Source organism: Rhinolophus sinicus, linkage group LG05 (assembly GCF_036562045.2).
Source record: "Rhinolophus sinicus isolate RSC01 linkage group LG05, ASM3656204v1, whole genome shotgun sequence".
In the NCBI taxonomy this organism is placed as follows: domain Eukaryota; kingdom Metazoa; phylum Chordata; class Mammalia; order Chiroptera; family Rhinolophidae; genus Rhinolophus; species Rhinolophus sinicus.
The window spans coordinates 92,788,216-92,808,636 of NC_133755.1; the positions used below are offsets into that span (position 1 = coordinate 92,788,216).

At 39.4% G+C, this 20,421-nt stretch overlaps 1 protein-coding gene across 2 annotated transcripts; it reads right to left on the reverse strand.

The window, feature by feature from the left end:
* Positions 1–529: 529 nt before the first annotated feature.
* Positions 530–12,075, reverse strand: ENPP5 (ectonucleotide pyrophosphatase/phosphodiesterase family member 5). 2 transcript variants are annotated; one of them, XM_019734742.2, is made up of 4 exons: positions 11,816–11,989; positions 8,790–9,653; positions 6,687–6,863; positions 530–3,038 (listed from the first exon to the last, which is right to left on the reverse strand). In XM_019734742.2, exons 2-4 carry the CDS (start codon positions 9,616–9,618, stop codon positions 2,611–2,613), a joined length of 1,434 nt encoding a protein of 477 aa, XP_019590301.2. In that variant the 5' UTR covers positions 9,619–9,653; positions 11,816–11,989; the 3' UTR covers positions 530–2,610. The 2 variants fall into 2 exon arrangements, with proteins under 2 accessions (XP_019590301.2, XP_019590302.2); XM_019734743.2 differs by having other exon boundaries at positions 2,471–3,038; positions 11,955–12,075.
* Positions 12,076–20,421: the final 8,346 nt, after the last annotated feature.

The following is a 20,421-nucleotide window of genomic DNA, read 5'->3' on the forward strand; positions in this document are numbered from 1 at the left end:
GCTCCAAAAGATGCATTAGAGCTGATGGTCTGGCTAGGTCTTATTTTTGGGGAAACAGGGTCGTTTCACCTTAAGAGGTCGGAAAGCATTTTGAAAAGCAATTTTATTTCTTTTTAGCAACTTTAAATTTAAATGGCAGGTAGCAAAGGGAGAAACTGCAAAACATATACTAAGTAAGAAAAAATCTTACCAAGTGACTAATGGTACAAAATTGATGATAGAGGATACTGAGCAAAAATGGTGGGGAGGGTGGCTCTCCATTCCTCTGACCTTTATAAAATTCTTATTTACAATTAGTAAGATTAGTGAGGCTAAATTTTATTTCTAGGTGCTAATTTTTGTTCACTGCATACAAAGTGTGACCTTGAATTCATGGAGGTAAAACCAAAACAACAAAAAGCTATCAAAGGATGATGAGTGACTAGATTTTCCCAGCAAAGTTTAAAATTTTATTTTCCTTCAGGTAAACTCTCCTGCTGATATTTTACAGGAAAATAAGTATCTGTAAATAAAAGAAACCATTCAATAATCAAATCTCCATATCACAATTTTAATGATTTCATCAAAGTTACAGAATTTACTTTCTTCTTACTGCTAATGAATAGCACCTTCTAAAATCTAAAATGAACTGAATGAAACAATTAGTTTAAATGTACAGATAGCACTTGAATAGTAACTGTTTTAAATAGATGAATCTCCTCTTTCAGTTGTTACACTGGCATATCCATAATGCAGATAAAATTCATAGCTACAAAACAAGCCAACATGACCAACAGAATATGGTCATATATTCTAGAATGTCTAACCCAGAGTTCAGACTTTTTGAGGAGTTTGCCACCTATCATCTAACTTCTCAGCTTTTTAATCCACAGTACATTTCCAGTGATTCTGTTCTATCCTATGAAGAGGTTGTATAATGAAATGAGAACTAGGTGCTAACATTTTTTATTGGTATCATTCTAAAAGTAATTCACCCACCTGGTTGTAGGAAGCACTTACATTCAATTGTATTTTTAATCATGCCACTTTTATTTTTTACATCTAATTTATCCTTTCTTCCTAAAATACATTTCCCATTTTACCTAATTAGCCAGTCAGTGTATATACATGAAATCACAGTATTTTTTATGGGCCATGTGTCTATAAACTAATTTCTGTTTTCAAGGATAGCTGTTCTTTCCAGGGCTTCCTCTTTTCTCTAAGGAACCATAGGTAATGCCTCCCTCTCTCCAATCCGACTACTTAAAAGATCCAAAGCACAGCTCTTGGTGGTTGGAATGAAAGCAGAGATGACCAGGCAGGTGAATATCTGCCCAGGAGGTAAAGTCTATTTGTGGACTGGGATTCACCTTTGATTCCACTGAGCATCTAGGGAGCAGGTATTCAAATATTCCATGAAACAAGGCTATAATCTCAGTGCATCTTGTTTCAACACTTGTTATTTCTAAAAGTAATTTTGCTATTTTTTGCTATCAGGCAGTCTTTAGCACAGTGATGGGAACACTGAAAAATGGTCCTGCCTAATTCCCCCCCCAAGATCCATGCAGCTGTTTTAAAGGACTGAATGGCTTACATTATATTAATACCTAATAAAGGTTATGTTCTCTTGCAATTCTGGATCTTCAAACATTCAAATCTAAAAGATGCTTGTACTTTGTTACTACATATTACCAGAAAGAAAACATTGTTTTATCTAATTTGATTTTAATGTGATTAATAGTGATTTAGTTTGCAAAGAAACAAATAATTACAGAGTAACAGAAAATATTGCCGAGATGATGCCTGGTCTCTAAAATTCAGGCCAGTGTTGGACTACAGAAGAAATGTATAGCCATGGTGTTATAAAAATCAGAGTAAAATGACCAATCAGGGAATAGCAATATGAATATGACAGAAACAATATGTTTAGAATGAATCTATCAGTAATTGAACCATTTTGGGAAAAGAAAATAAAAACCCATGTCCTTTGGAAAGAAATATGACAAGGAATGCCCGCAGATGTATCCTGCTGTTAGAAATGCATCTCTCCAAAATTCAATATACAAAGGTTGTCACATTGGATTTTCAACAGTTTTCACTTTCTTCTTGCTCTCCCAATTTAAGAAGATAGATTTCTACATTGTTTAGTAATGATTAGAAATTTCATTCAGTTTGAACAACAAATAGCAAGTATTCTGTGACATGGATGCAAAAATTATATTTTTCAACAAAGTTATAAGACATAATTGTTAATAAAGTGCATTTCACATAAAAGTACCCATTAGGAGACTAATTTAAAGTGCAATATATAAAGTACTTTAAATAGTGCAAAGTTGCTAAATATATACATTTTATGTGCCAAGTCCAAATAAAGCAGGATTTTGTCTATCCAAAAGCCAGACAAAACAATGGAAACATACTTCCACATTTTTAATCTTTTGCAAGTATGTGTATTTTGGTCCATCTGTATGTGTGCATGAGAGAAAGAGAGAGAAAGAGGGAGAGAGAGAGACACTATGCCTGTACAGTACATAACTGCTTAATAGTCTGTGCAAAAGTCTGACAGTGGTTTCCTAGGATTTGAAACCTTTAAACACTGCCATCATTAGGCAATCTTCACTTAAAGTAGCATTAGGCTTGTAATAATGGTTGAGCTATTTCAGCCTGCATATCTGGTAAGGCAGGTATTTGACTGCGAATTAAATGTTTAATGAAAACTATAAAAAATACAATAACTATAATGCTACCGAGAGAGACCCCTATGAAATAAGCATACGACTCCTCTTCCTCATTTTCTCTTGGTTTGGCACTACCATGGAGGCGGGTAGCGCTCTGCGTGTAAGGAATCGCTCTTGGAGCCGTTGAACTGAGCAGACCCTGGACATTCCTGAGTGATCCGTTATGTGGCATGGCAGTAATATTGAGCAGGTGGCAGATCAGTGGGTACAGATCTGTGGAGTTCATGGCTTCTTTTGTGAAATTCTTTTTGAAGGCAGGACCGTGGGCTAAAAATATTGGATGCATTTCTGCTAATGCATTATCATACCCATGGTTGCCTACTGTAAAAGATAAAATGCATGAATAAGTTAACCAACCAGAAGGCATTAAAATGGCAATAACTGTTGTATTGTCAAAGTCTGAACAAGTTAAATGCAAATTTTATCCAATTTGACTTTTAACAGAAAATAATCTTGTACCAACAACCTTTACTGTTATCAACATCACAATTTACTTCAGGAAGTGAGAGGTCAAATGATCACAGATCTTTCTCAAAGGCCAACACTACCTTAGGGGAAGGAAGGGTAAAGAGCAAAGTTGAGCCAAGTCAGGGGAAAATAAAACTTTTATTTATTTTTTTTGGTGGCAGGTAAACTAGTACTCAGCAAATACTTGTTAGGTGCCTACTATGTTCCAAGAATTGCTCTATAGATAAAAGTGCTCTTCTTGTTAAGACAGTAAACTCATAATTACTAACCGAAGGGGAAAAACAATAAAGAAAAACAAAAGACATCACAAAAATGAAACCTCTAGTTATAGCTCCAATCCACTACTGAAAAATAAAGGTCAGGACTTGCCAGGAAAATCTTGACTTTGGTGGTTCAGATGAGTATCCAACTTAGCATCGTGTGCTTTAGCATGGGTACAAATAAACAGAAAACTTGAGGAGTCTCCGGACACATCCAGTGATACAAAATCAAAGGATGAAAACTCCTGCATTATTAAAGCTGCGTTTCAAAGGCATGTGTTCCTAGGATAGTACCTAACCAGAAGTCAGTTTGCAAAGGAGTCTGGGGATTTTAATCTGTAGGGGTCAGTCACTGGTGACACAAAGCAGAGCATGGAAAGGGCAGGGAGCTTGAGGTGCAAAAGTGAAGGAGCTACTGCTGACAAGATGGCAGCCTACGAAAATTGACAGGCTTTATTTTAAAGGTGGCGAGGACAACGCTAACCAATCAGTCTCTAGTACCTACATTACTACAGGGAAATATGCAATGGAAACACAACATTAAAAAAAAAAATCTTAAATCAATTTCTCGGAAAGTCATGAACTGACCGCTAGTCAGCTCCTCAAAGTAATTCCAAATCTGCCTGGCCAAACATATCTAAAGAAGTCTTTCTAAATGCCGTGATTCTTTTGAGTTTATTCAAGTAAAAATAATGCTGGATTTATGAACTCTTGTAATGATCTGACAGAGTACTGTGCTAGTCTCTTTAATTAACTGATAACATTAACATTGGGAAAGATGCCATTATATAATTTGTAATTGATTGGATGGTGTTTATGTTCATTTCTAGAAGAAGTTGGGATTTAGACTCTTAGTCATGAAGGCAAAGATAATTCTCTCATATCAAACTTATTACTAGAAAATCAGGTTTGAAATGAACTCATTGACTTATGAAATGAAAACCTTTCCCATGAGTAGGGACTTTGTTTTTGGTGATAGCACCTACCATAAATGCTTATCCAGCAGACAACATTTAATAATGGATGCCTAAGGGCAATGGTTCTCAAAGTTCAATGTGTCTGAGACTCCTTGGGGGTGGGGGTGGGGCATGCAAAAAACACAGATTGCTGGGCTCTGCCCTCACAGTTTCTAATTCAGTAGGTTTGGGTTGGGCTAAAGAATTTACATTTCTAACAAGTTCCCACATGATTTGAATGCTGTTGGTCCAGGGAACACACTTTGAGAACCACTGCCTTTGGACATCAGGGCTTAATCTCTTGTGGAACTCAGGACGAGGAAGACTATGGTGGTCAATATTTTCTTAAATAAATGATCATAATGTAATATAAATGGGAACATTAAGGTTTCCTATCAAAAATAGGTGTGACCAATCTATTGCATAATTGTAGTTCACCAAACCAAATTTCAAGAGAGCCCTTAAAATCATGTTAACTGTAAAATTTTGAGCAATCCGACTAACATAACACAATACATGAAAATTTGAACATATAAAGGTAGCAATTATTCTCACGGCCAAAGAAATTATTTTGCAAGGCCTTCTTAAAACAGTTCCCCAGGTGTGATTAACTATTGTTTTACAGATCGGTATCTGTATGTAGAACCAGTTTTAAAAACCTGAAACCGTGTACCTGTACAAATTATACAATGACACATAATCTGTCACTATGACTCATGTATACATTACAAGTACCATTGTCAGGCAACGGCTTTTCTTTTCCTCAATAAACATGATAGGAGCCCAATTCTACCTAAAGGGACATTTTCATACATCTTTTCTATATATCAAGGACCAATGCCCAAAAAAAGCATTTCTAGATAGTTTGACACAATGTGGTTCCTTCAACATTCAAGAAACGGGGTAGAAACAAAATCCACTGAACTGATCAGTAGTACATGTTATTACCTAAATCAACCAGGAAAGCCATGCCAGGTAGTCCAACAGAGGGAATTTAATGTAGGACTAGTTATAAAGGGGTTGAAACACTGAGAAGCAGAGATAGGATGGTGAGGTTATTCAGTGTTTAGGAACAGTGGAAACCTTCTACAGCCCCTAGGGCTGGAGGGACAGATGGAAGAGTGGTGTTATCAAGCCCAAAGACAGGGCTACTTAGTAGGAGCTGAGGCCATAGAGAAAGATGTAGTCCCGGGGTGGCTGGTTAGCTCAGTTGGTTAGAATGTGGTGATAATAACACCAAGGTCGCCGGTTCAATCCCTGCATGGGCCACTGTGAGTTGTGCCCTCCTTCAAAAAAAAAAGAAAGACGTAGTTCAAATGGAGTTGGGATCACAGAGGAAATGAAGCCATTGTTAGAGACACAGATTGAGGCAGAGAGAGAGAGAGGGGGGCGGGGGGGAGAGAGAGAGAGAGAGAGAGAGAGAGAGAGAGAGAGAGAGAGAGAGAGAGAGAGAGAGAGAGAGAGAGAGAAGGGGACAAATACCCTGGCTTCTCCCTTCCTCCTGGCTTCCACACTCCAGCTAGGGTCAAACCTAACCAGAAATCAGTTTGCAAAGGAGTCTGGGGAATTTAGTCTGTAGGGATCAGTCACTGGTGACACAAAGCAGAGTATGGAAAGGGCAGGGAGTTTGGGAGCAAATATGCAAATAACAGACACAATAAAGATGAGTAAAATCCTGTGGACGACTTTTCCATTTGCCTAACTTGTTAAAAGCTGCATAAGAGAAAATTACACATTAAGGATGGCAGTGAGCACCTTATTCTGCATGTTTGAATTTTAAATGGAAATTCCATTATCTTCTCCAAAATTGTATCACTAGGCACTAGGAAAACACGTCTTGATATATTATTTTCTATGACATAGCCACTGCTTTTTAGAAATGTTTCCAAGGTATAATGCAAAGCTGGTAGAGCCAGAAGGCCCCACACAAAAAACTAGAAAACAATGGCAAATAAAAATAGAGATTAAATTCTTATGAAATCAGAATTTAAAACAGATACAGAAAATAATTCAATTTATAAATTTCAGTTACGTTTTTCTCAGGAACATAATGGTTATAATTAGCAGTATAGGTCACTGCATGTCTTTTGTCTGATGGCTTCAGAAAAGTAAATGTTTCACTTTTAAGAGATTAATTCTTTTTAAAGCCCCAAGGATCTTAATTTTGCTATTAACGTATGACAGTAGTGAATTATTTAATCGGTAAATAAATTGCTGCATTATCCACAGTGTCCACTTTAGCAAGCAATGATGCAGAATGAGAGGAAATACTGTAACATACTCACACAGAAAGTCATCTGACTTATTCTGTACAATATACCACCCTTCGTCAGCCACTGCTATAATTGGTTGAATCCGATTATTGTATCTGTAACGCCATCTTTCTGGAATCTCTTCTTTTTTATAAACAGTAAGATTAGGATGAGCATGAGCTAGTGCTTCATAGATTTCATCAAATTTACCTAAAAGAGAAAGTAGAGGAGAGGCACGTGGAAGACACTCACTGCTGCAATCAAAGAAACTATTGGCAACAGAAGTCAGTCAATGCTGACACCCCACTGAGGGAAAAAGCCAGCAAGCCGCACCCAACAGAGTACAGCCAGGCACTTTACAACTCCCAACCTCTTACAGGGAACAAGCTGGAGGGGGGAAACTGAGAAATAATGAATCTTCTGTTGTAAGTAAATTCACCTCATGGAATTAAGAGAACATTTTTTTTACAACCAGAAATCTCTAATTTGAGATGTTTTAATAACTTACACACACACACTAATTAGTGGTGCTAAGTAAGATGTTTAGGGCACTGCAATACCCAAAAGAAAAACAAAGTTACATAGTGACTTTGCAGAGACAGAGAATCTCTAGATAAGAAAATATGGTAATTGGAAGGTGAGGGTTGGGAAAGGGCAGACTGGAGGTGGAAAGCATACTGTAAAATGGAAACGTACTTTAACACGCAGGAGGTGTTGCAAAAGTCTCCCTGTAACTTCATATGCAGTAAACCTCACACTGTCTTCACTCCTTTTCTTGCTTTCAAACCCATTTGGTGGGGGTTCCTCCCTGCCTCCCACACCCCAACAAGGCAACACCGTACCAATTTTGTACGGAAAATTGAAGGGTTAATGTGATTGTCTTAGACAACAACACAACACCTGCTATTTTATATTGAATTTGTTGAAAAGTTTGTGTGTAGGCACACATGTGTATTTCAACATTCACTGTTTCCTATGATCCTTTTAATCTACCCTGCTGTGAGGGATAGGACTCTCAGCTGAGAGGTATTCCGCTTTTCAGAATCTGTTCTCTCCTTCGATACCTAGACGAACCCTAGGAGGTGAGAAAAATAGAAGTCAGAAGAGCAGGCCTGAGTCTTGCTCTGCACTGACATTGTGATCTGGAGATGAAACATGTAGGTGACCTGGATGGTATGAGGCTTAGAGGAGAGGTTTAAAAATAGTTCAAGGTATTGTTAGCACTTCCCCTACTCATAGAGAAGAAAAAGGAATCTTAGGTTAACCCAAGCGTCCTCCTTCCTACACTCCACTGCCTTCCTATTCAGCAGGTCCTAACTGAGGATCTACAGAAGGCTTTCGGGCCCAGAAATCACTAGAATTGCACGCAAATTTTGTACGTATATTCGATGATTCCAAAATGGTTAAATTCATCTCTCATAAATACATAGAGAGCGTCAATTGCAATAGTCTAGGAAAAAGTGAAAAAGTGTACTCCAAGTGATAGCGTCAGGTTGGTTTGAGGAAATAACAAAATATTCTGTTAGCCTATTTTTCAGGGAGTAGGTGGGGCCTCCAGAGAAGCACCTGCAGACACCACTAAAGGAGGCCAGTAAAGAACCAGTTCAATCTGGTTCAGGCATCTATTACGAACTTAAGGTGACCAAGAGCTCATTATAATAGTAAAATCCCCACCTATGGGAAGAGTTTGGGCACCATTTTCTGAATATGTGACGCATGAACTGCTACGTGCCAAGCCAACACCACTCCTTACAGGCTATGACAAAAATTTCCATCATGAATATGCATTAATTTGATGGGTAAAAACATAGAGGCTCCCTAGTTCTGGGAGCCACGGCTTTGGAAATTATTCCTTGCGGGTTCTTTATTTACTGCAAATAAATTTCGCTTTGTGTGGCAACAACTCTTGGTGTGATGTCTGGTTCCTTGTTCACCAAGAACAAACCAAATTCAATTCAGCAACAACAACAACAACAAAAAGAGTTTGTTTGTTTTTTCAGAGTCTAAGGGTTAAATTCCAGAATACTACCATGACACAGGCAAGCATACTTCAAAGGCACAGAATCAAAATTTCCCCACAGAGTCGAACTGGGCATGTGCAGACCAAGTCTCTGACCACTGCTCCGTCAGACTTACCTTCTTTTGGCAAGATGGCTGCTACTGGAGATCGGTCAATCAGGACATAGTGGTCTTTATCCAGATACTGGTCAAGTTCTATCACCCTTTCCTCAGAACACTGGGTCATTCCATGATCGCTTGTGATAATAAGGTTCAGAGTGTCCCACAGCTTTGCCTTTTTCAGCATTTGTATAAGATATCCTAACTTGTTGTCAATATCTGAAATGACAGGCCCCATGAGCGGACTGTCAGGTCCCAAATGGTGGCCCATGTCATCAGGGTCTTCCCAATAGAGAAGGCCAAGATTTATGGGCTCTTCTGATGTGAACCATTCAATAATTTTGGCAACTCTGTCTTCAAATGAAACGGACTCATTGTAAAGCATGTAGTGAGTAGGAAAGCTCTTATGTATTTTTACATCCGTTCCGGGCCACATGGCTGCACCACTAGTATGTCCTGCCCTCTGATTTGTGATCCATATTGGAGTTGCTTCTTCCCAAAACTCAGAATCATAAATATTCATGTTATCCAAGGAGAAAGATTTGTTCAGAATAGGATCAAACATGTCATTTGCAACAATCCCATGATTCTCTGCAAAGAGGCCGGTTACCAAAGTATAATGGTTAGGGTAAGTCTTCGTAATAAAAATATTAGTAACTTGTTTCACATGAACACCATATTCCATAACATAATGAAAATGGGGTGTTGGAACTCTATATAAGTAATCCCAACGGAATCCATCAAATGAAAGTAGAAGAACCTTTTGCTGGTCTGGTTGGAGAGAAAATGTAATTGACAGTGTTAATGCAGCAAGTATGAAAGCCACCCAGAGAAGTTTTGAAGTCATTTTCAAAGTACTTGATCAGTTTAGTGTAAGATGATCTGTATAAAAAACATAGAGAAGTTAATAGCACTAATTTTGCTTCATATACTTTACCCAAAACTGAAAGTGATGGTGCTTAGTAATCCCAATTATACCATAAATCACAGCCTGGAAGGATTATGATGTAGAACTTCATCTTAAACAACAGACCTGGGGCTACCTGTATAACAAAGCTAAGAAGTTTAGTTGCATTAGAAACTGTTTTACTTTCCAAGAATTTATCAAAAGTCAAAATATTCCTTAAAGGAATTATTTAAATAAGTTCCCAAATAGCATTTAAAAAACATAATTGACATACGACATTTCAGAAAAAAAGTTTAGGTTGACCCAGACTTCTGACAGTCAAATACCTGCGAACATATTTGTGGTTAAACCAACTATAGGAACCTAGCAACAAGGAAGTACTATTAGCAAATCCAATAATAATGCCTATATATACATATATATATATATATATATATACACACATATATGATATATGATATATATACCTCTATTTTTCAAAGCCAAGGCTTATGTTTGGTTCATTATGGTTAGAAATATGGTTAGAGATGTTACTAGAGAGGAGAAAACAGGAACTTGGTTTCTTGAAGTGATCTTCATCCATTTATTATTAATCAAATCATGGGATTTGATTAATAATAAATGGAATCTAATTGTTTAGAGCACCTTCTCTAAACAATTAGATTCTGAACTAAGAAGAAAGAGAAACATAATTTTGGAAGTTGATGTTGACCTTCTTAATGTCAAAATTGGTAACATTTAATCTTATCAGTGATATATGGAGAAAAGACATTTCCCAGGTTAAATAATCTCTTTGGAACAAGGTTACCGTTTCTTCTTCTTTTTTTTTATCTGCATATATTTCGAAAAAGTTTTTATTCTATTCAAGAAGCTAATGAAAGGCAACATGGATAAATACATATGTAAATGTTTTCAGTTCTCATTGAGCTTGCAAATCTAGCAAGGGTCTTTTGTTTTCTCCTTTTCTTGTCCATTCTTGCATGAAGGTATGTATAAGCCCACCCAAACTTGGAACTAACCATACTTTGTGCCAAGAAATCTCAGGAATTCAGCTTTTGATATCTTCCTCATTTGAAGATGCTGAGGACATTTTTAAACCTCAAAAATAGACCCCCTTGCCTTGCTATATTATAGCTATAAGTAAATAAAAACTGCTTGGCATGCTTGCTTTGCTTTCAGATGATGCAATAATTAGGTTTTGTTTGTTTTTAAATCATGATTTGACCACACATAGAACATTACTTAAACAGAAATTGTTTTAGCTACTGGTCTCCAGACAATAGTTCAAATTTAAATTTAAAAACGATTTCTCACATGGCAATAATGCTTCCAATTCTGGAAGGAACACTAAACATCAGTTCCAATAGGGAACTGCAAATATATTTGTTAACTTATGTGGAAGAGCATGGTGGTTCCTCCCTCTTTGTCCCATCTCCTTCACCTTCCTAACAAAAGGAAGGCTAATATGAAACAAATATAATTTAAGGCTAAAAAAAAAAAAAAAAATCAACTACGTGGAACACCTGATTTTCCTCTAAGTACATTCATTCAGGTACAGTGGTAAGAACTGATTTCCTGGGACAAAGGAAAACAAACAAAGGCTAAGTGTTGTCTAAAGCTTAGGAATGTTTGCTAAGCAGAACCAACATCATCACATCGATGTCATAAAGCAATAAACAGAGAGATGGGGGAGGATGCATTTTTCTTTTTCATACACAAAAAAATGCTGCGGAATCCCTAGCTCTGGGTCCAAAATTCAGTGGGCTGCTCCCCAATTCCTCCTCCAATCCTTCCCCCCCAGACAGCCTTGGACATCTGGAGGGAAGAGGCGACAAGAAACGCGAAGAAGAGGGAAAGTGGGGGAGGAGTAGGTGTGTGTGTGTGTAGTGCGAACAGACGTCAGAAAAGGGTGATGCATCATCCTATCTTCTCCACAGGCATTCCAACCCAGCTCAAGGAAGGTTCGAGGCTAGGGTACGCCCACCGAGATCGGTAGAGGCCTCAACGTGGAGTGTGTGTGTGTGTGTGTGTGTGTGTGTGTAGGCGCGCGCAGTGGAACTGGGGGGTAGTTTGCGGGAGCCCATAGGAGGCGTGTGGGTCCGCTGGAGGCAAGTCGCCCACTCCCCTGGACTCTTACCTTCGCAGCAATCCGGTCAGACCGCACTGGATTGGGGCAATGGGAAGGAGAATCTGGAGGGGGATCCCTCCGCAAACCAGGGGCTATAGCGGGGAGCTGGCGAGAGCAACCAGCGCCCCTTGAACCCGCATCGGCTCACCTGCACGCAACCTCGGCGCAGAGCACCTGACCAGCATCGCCTCCCCACCGCAGGCCCCGCCTCTGGGCTCTTATTGGCTACAGTAGAGATTGTTACTAATGGCGTGCTCCTGGGAGTCGCTGCACCGCCCGTCAATCAGGGGAAGCGGGGCGGCCGCTGCCTGGGTTTGGAGGATGGAGGGGGCCGCAGCCCACGTGAGCAAAGGGCCGGCGCGGACGCAGCAGGGCGGCAGGAGTGGAAAGGAGTCAAAGACACCTGATGCTTGGTGCTCGCGAATCTCCTCTCCCTGCCTAGTCACCAAACCTTTCCGCAGCGTGCCTTTTCCAGACGGGCGGTGCTGAAGTCCGAGACGCAGAGAGATTATAACACGCTATCCCAGTGGTCTGTGTGCTCTCACACTCACTGTTTTTGTTAAAAGCTACTTTTATTCCCTGATCTCTCAAGTTTTTTGTTTGTGTTGTTTCTTATCACACATTGGTGACTTTGTTCTGAGGAACACCGCAGGATGTCGATACGACGATGAAATTTTCTTTAATTCTTTTTCTTTATTAGTTGGTGTTGGTACCTGCTTCACCTCACACAAAAAAATAATTTTAAAATACTTCATTTAGTCAGCTCACAATCCCAAGGTTTATTGTCCAGGTCTTTGCAATGTACGGTCTCAGGGATCTGCAATAGTGCGGCACATGAGAATAAATAAATACATTAAACCAAGTCAGGTTCAGGGTTACGTTAATTTGCACAGGGAGAGAGGCTGACCAGCTACTCTGATAGTTGCATCTAGGCTGCAGACTTTGCTTCTAGCTTTGTTTCCGAATACTATGTTGCAATGCTTTGAACTTTAGGTCTGATTTCTCTTTCAGAAAGTCTTCTTTGGCCCTGTTTCTTCTGTTCCCTTACTGTAGAGAATTAATTTTTTCAAGTATTTTTGTAATCAATGGTATTTTTAGGTTGGCAGGAGTGTGGTGGGGGGTGCAGTTTGCCAATTTGATGTCAACTATAATTACCACATATTATAGTAGTGATTTGGAGCTCCCCTGAAAGATTTTGTACACCTACACAATTCTTGGGACTAATTCTGACCACTCTGCAATGGGCAGTGATATCTGCTTGGTTGTCACGAGTTTTAACATATAATTAGCCCATAAAACAGAGTCTAAAACCAGTGGCTTTGGCTTGGTCTGGAGTTTATATTCCCTGTCTGGTATACTGGAGCTGTAAAATGCATAGACATTCCTGTTGATATTTAATTAAACAAGACAAACATTTTGGTCATGGTATTTCCTCTCTCTCAATTTCTCATAGAGGGGACAATCCTTACCCCAATTGTTCCCTTCTGATTGTGTCATATCATCCCAAAGGGCATAGGGGCACTCTCTGGGGGCCTTTTATTTGTAGTAACTTGAATTTATGGTTTTCTACACGTGGGATGGGGATTAAAAGGGAGACTGGTTTCTGTGTTTAGCCAGACCCGGTGACAGTGCAATTGTACAGGATGTTCCAAGTCTCCAAAGCCCTGTCCTTTGAAATTGCCCAAACTTGGAACGGGTAGTCTAATATTATAAGTCCTTGTTCCCCCAAAATAGGCCAATCCTGTGTTCTCCCCAAACACTCAAAGAACAGCTTATGCTGATTAGAGAGCAGAGGTAGGAGAAAACGGGCCGTTTATGTGGGTCATTGAACATTGCTGGACTTTGTTCAGATGACACTCTGCCTTTATGGAAGGCACAATTGTATTTTCCAGCTACCTCTGTGAACTAGGCATGGTACAGCTGTTAACCACAGCACAAACTGGGAAAACGACTCATGAACGCCTCAGTGAGTGCCAGACACACTTCCCAGATCTCCATATAATGATATCTAGTGTTCAACTGGGAAGCTTATTAAATGGGAAGAAAATGGCGCTTAAATTGTATAGACAGAGGAATGATTGTAAAAGCATGGAATCCTTCTTACACATCTGTGACAGCCCTCCTGCCAGCTCTGTTGCCTCAATTCTGTCCAACTGCAATAACTACTCAGCAAAATTATGGAGGTAGAAGGCACAACCTGATATTGACTGTAGCTATTCCTTTATTTTATATTATTGAATTAATATAGTTATCATTGAGCTAGTAATATTTTTATGAATAATGGAGTGACAGAAGTATCAACTTTTTTCATGGATTTTGGGGTGGAGATGGGATTCCCTCTGCCTCCTTAAGGAAATCTGCTAGGAGTTTGAAGACTGGATTATTTTCTTCTTGAGGAGTTGGATGCAGTTTGTGCTGAGACTGAAATATGATCTATTCTTTATGAAAAAGCCAAGACTGGCTCTGCCACAGAAGTTTTGTTTTCAAAACTGGTCTATACCTCATGGTAGGAAAAATGAACACATGATTTTGCAATTTTAAAAATCTATAAGGTTGCACAAATGACTAAATTAAAAGAAAGTCTATTTCTTCATCCTTTATAGAACATTCTGCAAAATGTGGGTCTCACATATTCAAAAGCCATGGGTGAGGAACCAATGGGACTCTGGTACTGGACTGACCTTAATTCTTGATAAATAGTACGTCTTCACTAATTTGGACTCATTAGCAGAAGTTCAGCCCAATGAGAACAAAGCTAAATTATAGATTATTCAAAGACTTAGTCCAAGTATGTTTATGTCTATTAGTAATTTAGGCTTCTAATGAAATATTGGTACTAATTAGAACTATATTTTCACACAATTATACTTTTATCCTCTGAAAGCTTTATATAAGTCAAATATAACCTTATAAACTTCTTTGTATTATTATATTTTGTAAATTGTATTCAGAGTGTATTATTTTCCTAGGGCCACTATAACAAACTACCACAAACTGGGTGACTTACTTGTACAACAAGAGAAGTTGATTCTCTTATAGTTTTGGAGGCTAGAAATCTAAAATCAAGATTCCAGACTTCACTTTACAAGGTGAAAGAGCATGACAACCAGCAGAGCAGGGGCCCCAACGGTCTGTTCTGCAGACTGAACGAATATGCTGTGCTATACACAGAAAATTGACTAGTAGAAGTCAAACACCACTAGGCATAACTGATGAACTTTGGGGAGACATGATCACACAGCAGGGCTTATTTTTTTGTTGCTATTGTTAATTGAGGTATATAATTTACAAATGGTAAATTTAAATATTTTCCGGTACATAGTTCTCTACGTTTGACAAACGTAGCAGTTTTAGTAGCAGTTGTGTAATCAAAAGCATTTTGCTAAGTGAGAGAAGCCAGTGTTGGCAGGGCCACATTCCCTCCAGAGGCTCTAAGGAAGAATCCTTCCCGTCTCTTCTAGCTTCTGGTAGCTTCTGTTGTTCCTTGGCTTATTGTATCATAGCTCTAATCATTGCCTCCATCGTCACATGTTCTCCTCTCTGTCTCTGTGTCTTCACGGAGCCTTCTATCAGTCACTGGAATTAAGGTCCACTTTCATCCAGTAAGACCTCATCTAAATTTACCTAAATCATCAGCAAAGATCCTATTTCCAAATACGGTCACATTCTGAGGTTCCAGGTGAATGTGCATGTTAGAAGGACACTATTATATTCAATTCAGTACATGTAGCCAGCAGAAGCTTTCATTTTATAGCCCAGCCTAGACCCAACGTTCATTAATTATTACTCAAATGGCTCAAATCAAGGGAACCGACAACATCTAGTGCTGACAAGAATGTATAGCAACAGCAACTATCATGCATTACTGGTGGGAATGGAACAGCCACTTTGGAAGACAGTATGGAAGTTTCTTATAACGCTAAATATGCATTTACCATACAACCCAGAAATTCCACTCCTAGGTATTTAGCCAAGAGAAATGAAGAAGATATCCTTTCAAAAACGTCTAAGCAAATTTTAGTAGCAGTGTTATTCATACTCATTAAAAGCTAAAAACAACCCAAATGTCCTGCGACTGTGAATAGATAAATTGTGGTCTATCCATAAATGGAACACTATACAGCAATAAGAAGGAACTGAGTACTGCTACAGGCAACGATCTGGACACGTCTCAGAAGCATTTTGCTAAGTGAGAGCAGCCAGATAAAAATGGCTACATACTGTATGATGCCATTTGCATGACATCCTAGAAAAGGCAGAATGGTGGGACAGAAATCAGTTGATGGTTTCCAAGGGCTGGGGTGGAAGGGAGGAGATTGGCTACAATGGGGCACAAGGAACTTTCTGAGGCGAGGGAATTTTGATTGTGATGGTGATTACATGACCGTGTACGTTTGTCAAACGTAGACAACTATACACCTGAAAATATTTAAATTTACCATTTGTAAATTATATATCTCAATTAACAACAGCAACAAAATATAAGCCCTACTGTGTGATCATTTCTCCCCAAAGTTCATGAATGAAGCCTAGCAGTGTTTGACCTCTACTAATCAATTTTCTGTGTATAGCAGAGCATATTCGTTTGGTCTGCAGGACAGACCCTTGGGGCCCCTGCTCTGCTGGTTTTCATGCTCTTTCACCTTGTAAGTGAAGTCTGGAAACTACATAGCAGAGAAACAATTACTTTCTAAGCTAGAGCTGAGTGCCGTTTGTTGACTAACTAGATCAGCCTAGGATGTGCTAGTGGAGGCAGAAGGGACAGTTGTCTTTTGGTGTCTGGTTCAAGGCCTACTTTGAAAGACATATTCTCAGAAGAAGACAAGAACAAAACTGCACATGCATTTGTGGTGTACGGGGTGGAAACACTGGGCCAAAACCACATTCTCAGTTCTTAGTAAAGAACATATATCCCTTAGAAGCTTCAAAGTACTTAGTTTAACGTCACCATTTATTTTGAAAAGTATTTGCTTATCATGAGTATTGTAATTCTGAAAATTTGCCAGAAGAGTGGGAAGACCTAAAAAAAAATATTGTCCTACTCCCAGATCAAAAAGACATATGTCCCACTATAAATGTAAATCTAAACATCCTTTGCAACTATTATGTTGCGAGGGTGCACTGGATTCTTTGGTAAATATTACACTTTATGCATGAGCCAAGCAGGTAGCAATTGCTTTATGTCTTTGCGGCTTTCTTGACATGGAGGCTGGGGAAAATGATGGGTGGGTATTCCTCACTCCATTCCTGGATGGCTGCAATTTCATAATTGGAAATTCATCTCTTTACCTTAAGGTGTTTCTTCCAGAGTGATGCCAGATCCACCTCCATTAGCCTTTTACTCACATGTGTGTGTGACTTAGTCTATATGATTCACTCAGAGTAGCAGAATTTGTTGGGGAGAAAGATGGTTGGGCATTTTCAGTCGGTTGGGCATTTTGTTTTGAGAGGTGACTAAGTAGACTGGGTACCCTAGAGGAAAGTGAAAACAGAAAAAGGAAGCAAAAGGAACAAATCCAAAGCCAACATCTGTTATAAGTAGCTTAAAATTAGCTCTGTTCTTTGACAGTCATTAAGCAGCGGATCACTGAAGGGAGCTATAAGGTTATAGATGACCAAGAGGACACTTGCCTTCAAAGGCACTCCAAGTTTTTCCTTAATTTTTAAAAATAGACTTTGGTCTAAAAATTTCATATGAAATGTTGAAATTCGTCAAAAAATCAACATCTTGTGAATGTTCTGATGTAAAATCCTTGAGAGTTTTGTCATTCTTTAAGTCGCTTTCATCTTTATTCATCCACACCTGTTGTCACCTGCTGTCTGATTCCACAAAGGACTTCATCCCCCCACACCTTGCTATGAGCCTAGGTATGTAGCACTTTTTCTAGGATGAATTCACAAACTTAATTGTCTGACCTTGTATAGCTAAACATTTGAATTCAGGGCAAAATATAATACTTCCCATATGAGAGAAACAAACGAAAGTGATACAGAAAAACATCGGACTGAGAAATTAGCTCTGACTGAAGAAGACATTGGGATTTCACGGCAGTAGTAGGCATAGAGAGTGGATCGTGGAAAGGCTAGTATTTAAGCAAGGCCTTAAAAGATGGGTGGGATTTCAACAGAGTAGATGGAACTGAGTGAGATAACTGTCAGTGAAAGCATGGGGTGAGAAAGTCCAAGATCTAGTTGGGAGTAGCGAATAGAGACATAGTGGAGGGCATCAAAAACTGGGCTGGGCATTTGCAGTCGTCTATGTGGGCAGTGGTGGGATGGGCAGTTGAAGGTTTTAGAGGAAGGGCACATTGTGACTAGAGCAGTGGAGATCATTTTGAATCACCAGTGGTGCCAGGTGGCATAGTGGTCCAGCATGTTGACATTTAATTAAGGTCAATGTTTAATTGATTTTGATGTTAACATTACTTCTTTAACTCATTTGGCAGGAATCGCCAGTTCTCATGCCACAGCCCAGGCTCACCCATTCTTTTGACTTTTTTACTGAAAAATATAAAGAACTTTGGCTTTTTATGTAGTGCACATTGAATTGGTATGCTTTTCTTTTCTTGTTTTTTTTTTTTTTGGACATGTGTTGGTCTAGTCCTAGTACATTGTGTGGCACGTGTTGTCATGTCCTGTGTTTTCAGTGCCACCCAGTTTTAGAATATGAACCTGTCATCAAATCTTAGCCTTGTGAATCAGAAGAAATAGGCATATCAGTATAAATGCATGTATACTTTCCAGTCCTGTGTGGAGGTCACCTCATTGTCATATGCTGCAAGTTTGTTTGTACGTTTTTATTAATAGAAAAGGTTATAGTCTGCAAAGCAAGGGGAAAAGTAGGAAGGGCATTTTAAACCTTTCCAGAATGGGTACTGCAGTTTCACTGAAAAATAGAACAAATCACTAGGCAGTGTATGCAGGAGTAGAAGGAGCATAGAAGAGATAGTTCCAAAAGGACAATTATAAAGCTAGAACAAGGGTCACCTGCATTGGAGGGGAAGTGGGCATGAAACAGAGTAAATAACAATATTAGTATAATTATACTAACAATGCTTATTATTTAGCAGCAACCAGATACCAGGTACTGTGCCAAGCAGCACACAGCCTGGTGCAATACAAATGGGTCTCTTCCTATGCCAGCTCAGGAAAGGAGATCTCAGAGAGAATAAGTCACTCATTTACGATCACACAACTACTATGTGGAAGAACCAGGCTGTTAATTCAGTTCACAAAGATCCCAAAGTGTAGCTATAAGAGAGACATTCTGGGGATAGATTCGATCTTCAGACAGACCAGACCTTAGCTCTGTAGGAACCAAGCTCATGTATTTTCTGACAAGGGGTCTATGGATTTCATACCAGAGCTGGAGATTCTGGATGTACTCCTCAGCCTGGAGGTCCTCAATGGCGTGCGTCTGAGGGGTGGAGAGCACAGAGGCAGAGTGCCTGAGCCCAGTACTGCATCCATCACAGGAGGATTTGGTATTTTGCCAGCAGTTGAATAACTCAGTTCCCTTATCAGGTGATGCAGAGATGGGGAGCTCTCACAATCTCTTCTTTCAACAGCAAACACACAGACACTGCGAGAGGTGAGCAAATGGGACTGGCATGGTCATCCAGAGAAGGGCCATCCTTAGAACTGAAGTGACATGGGGTTAAGGATGGCCACTCATATTGAAATAAAAGGTAGAAAGATCTGTGAGGAGGGGTTTGAAAACCTTGATGGCTAGTTTATAGGAGGAAGCATGGGCATCAGTGATCATGGCAAAGTGATCATGGCAGAATTGAAAAAAAAGAGCCCCAGGATGGCAGAAGTCTGGATCGATCAGTCAATTTAAAACTACTAATGTGAGTAGCTGCTGTGATCCTAGCCCTGTGATGGGTGTTGGGGGAGTTGAACACAGGGAGGCAGAAGACACACTCCTGCCTCCAAAGGGATGAAAATGTGAATTAGAGAGATGACACAAAAGTACAGGAAAGCATCACAAACAATACAAAGTTGTAATTAACCAAACACTAAATTGATACTTCTTCAAGTTCTCAGGGATTTAAACCATTTTTTTTTTTTTTTTTTGGAGATGTATTATTTTCCCAATGCCTAAATGCTAACAGAAGTGCTCCCTGCATTCTCACTTTCCCTTAAACTGCCATGGGTTCTTTTCTTTGAAGGAATTTCACTACTAATGACTGCTGTGAAGTGGCTTTAGAGTGGAACAGTGGTGTTTCGAAAGAGTGTCTAGGGGGGTTTTTAGGCTACCTCCTCCCATAATCTTTTTCATCACTTGTCTGATCGCTATATAAGATGGGCAGAGCTTTGAGCAGCACACTTGATAGTTCTATTTTGTGTAGAAGGAGAAGTTGCTTTCATTATGGAAATAGAATAATGGTGAATGACTTGGCTAATTTATCAGGGCCCTGGAAGGACCAAGATTGGAAGTGTGAGAACAAGGCCGTGGGGGAAAGAGACATGTGGGACCTACGGGTGTGGGCACCACGCATGCAGATTTTTCCATCTCTTGTCCACCAAGCTCCTCTTATAGAAGGGGATCTCAACCATCTGGGGGATGGGATGACTAAGCCTACGAATGTCAGCCAACCCTTCTTCTTGGTCAT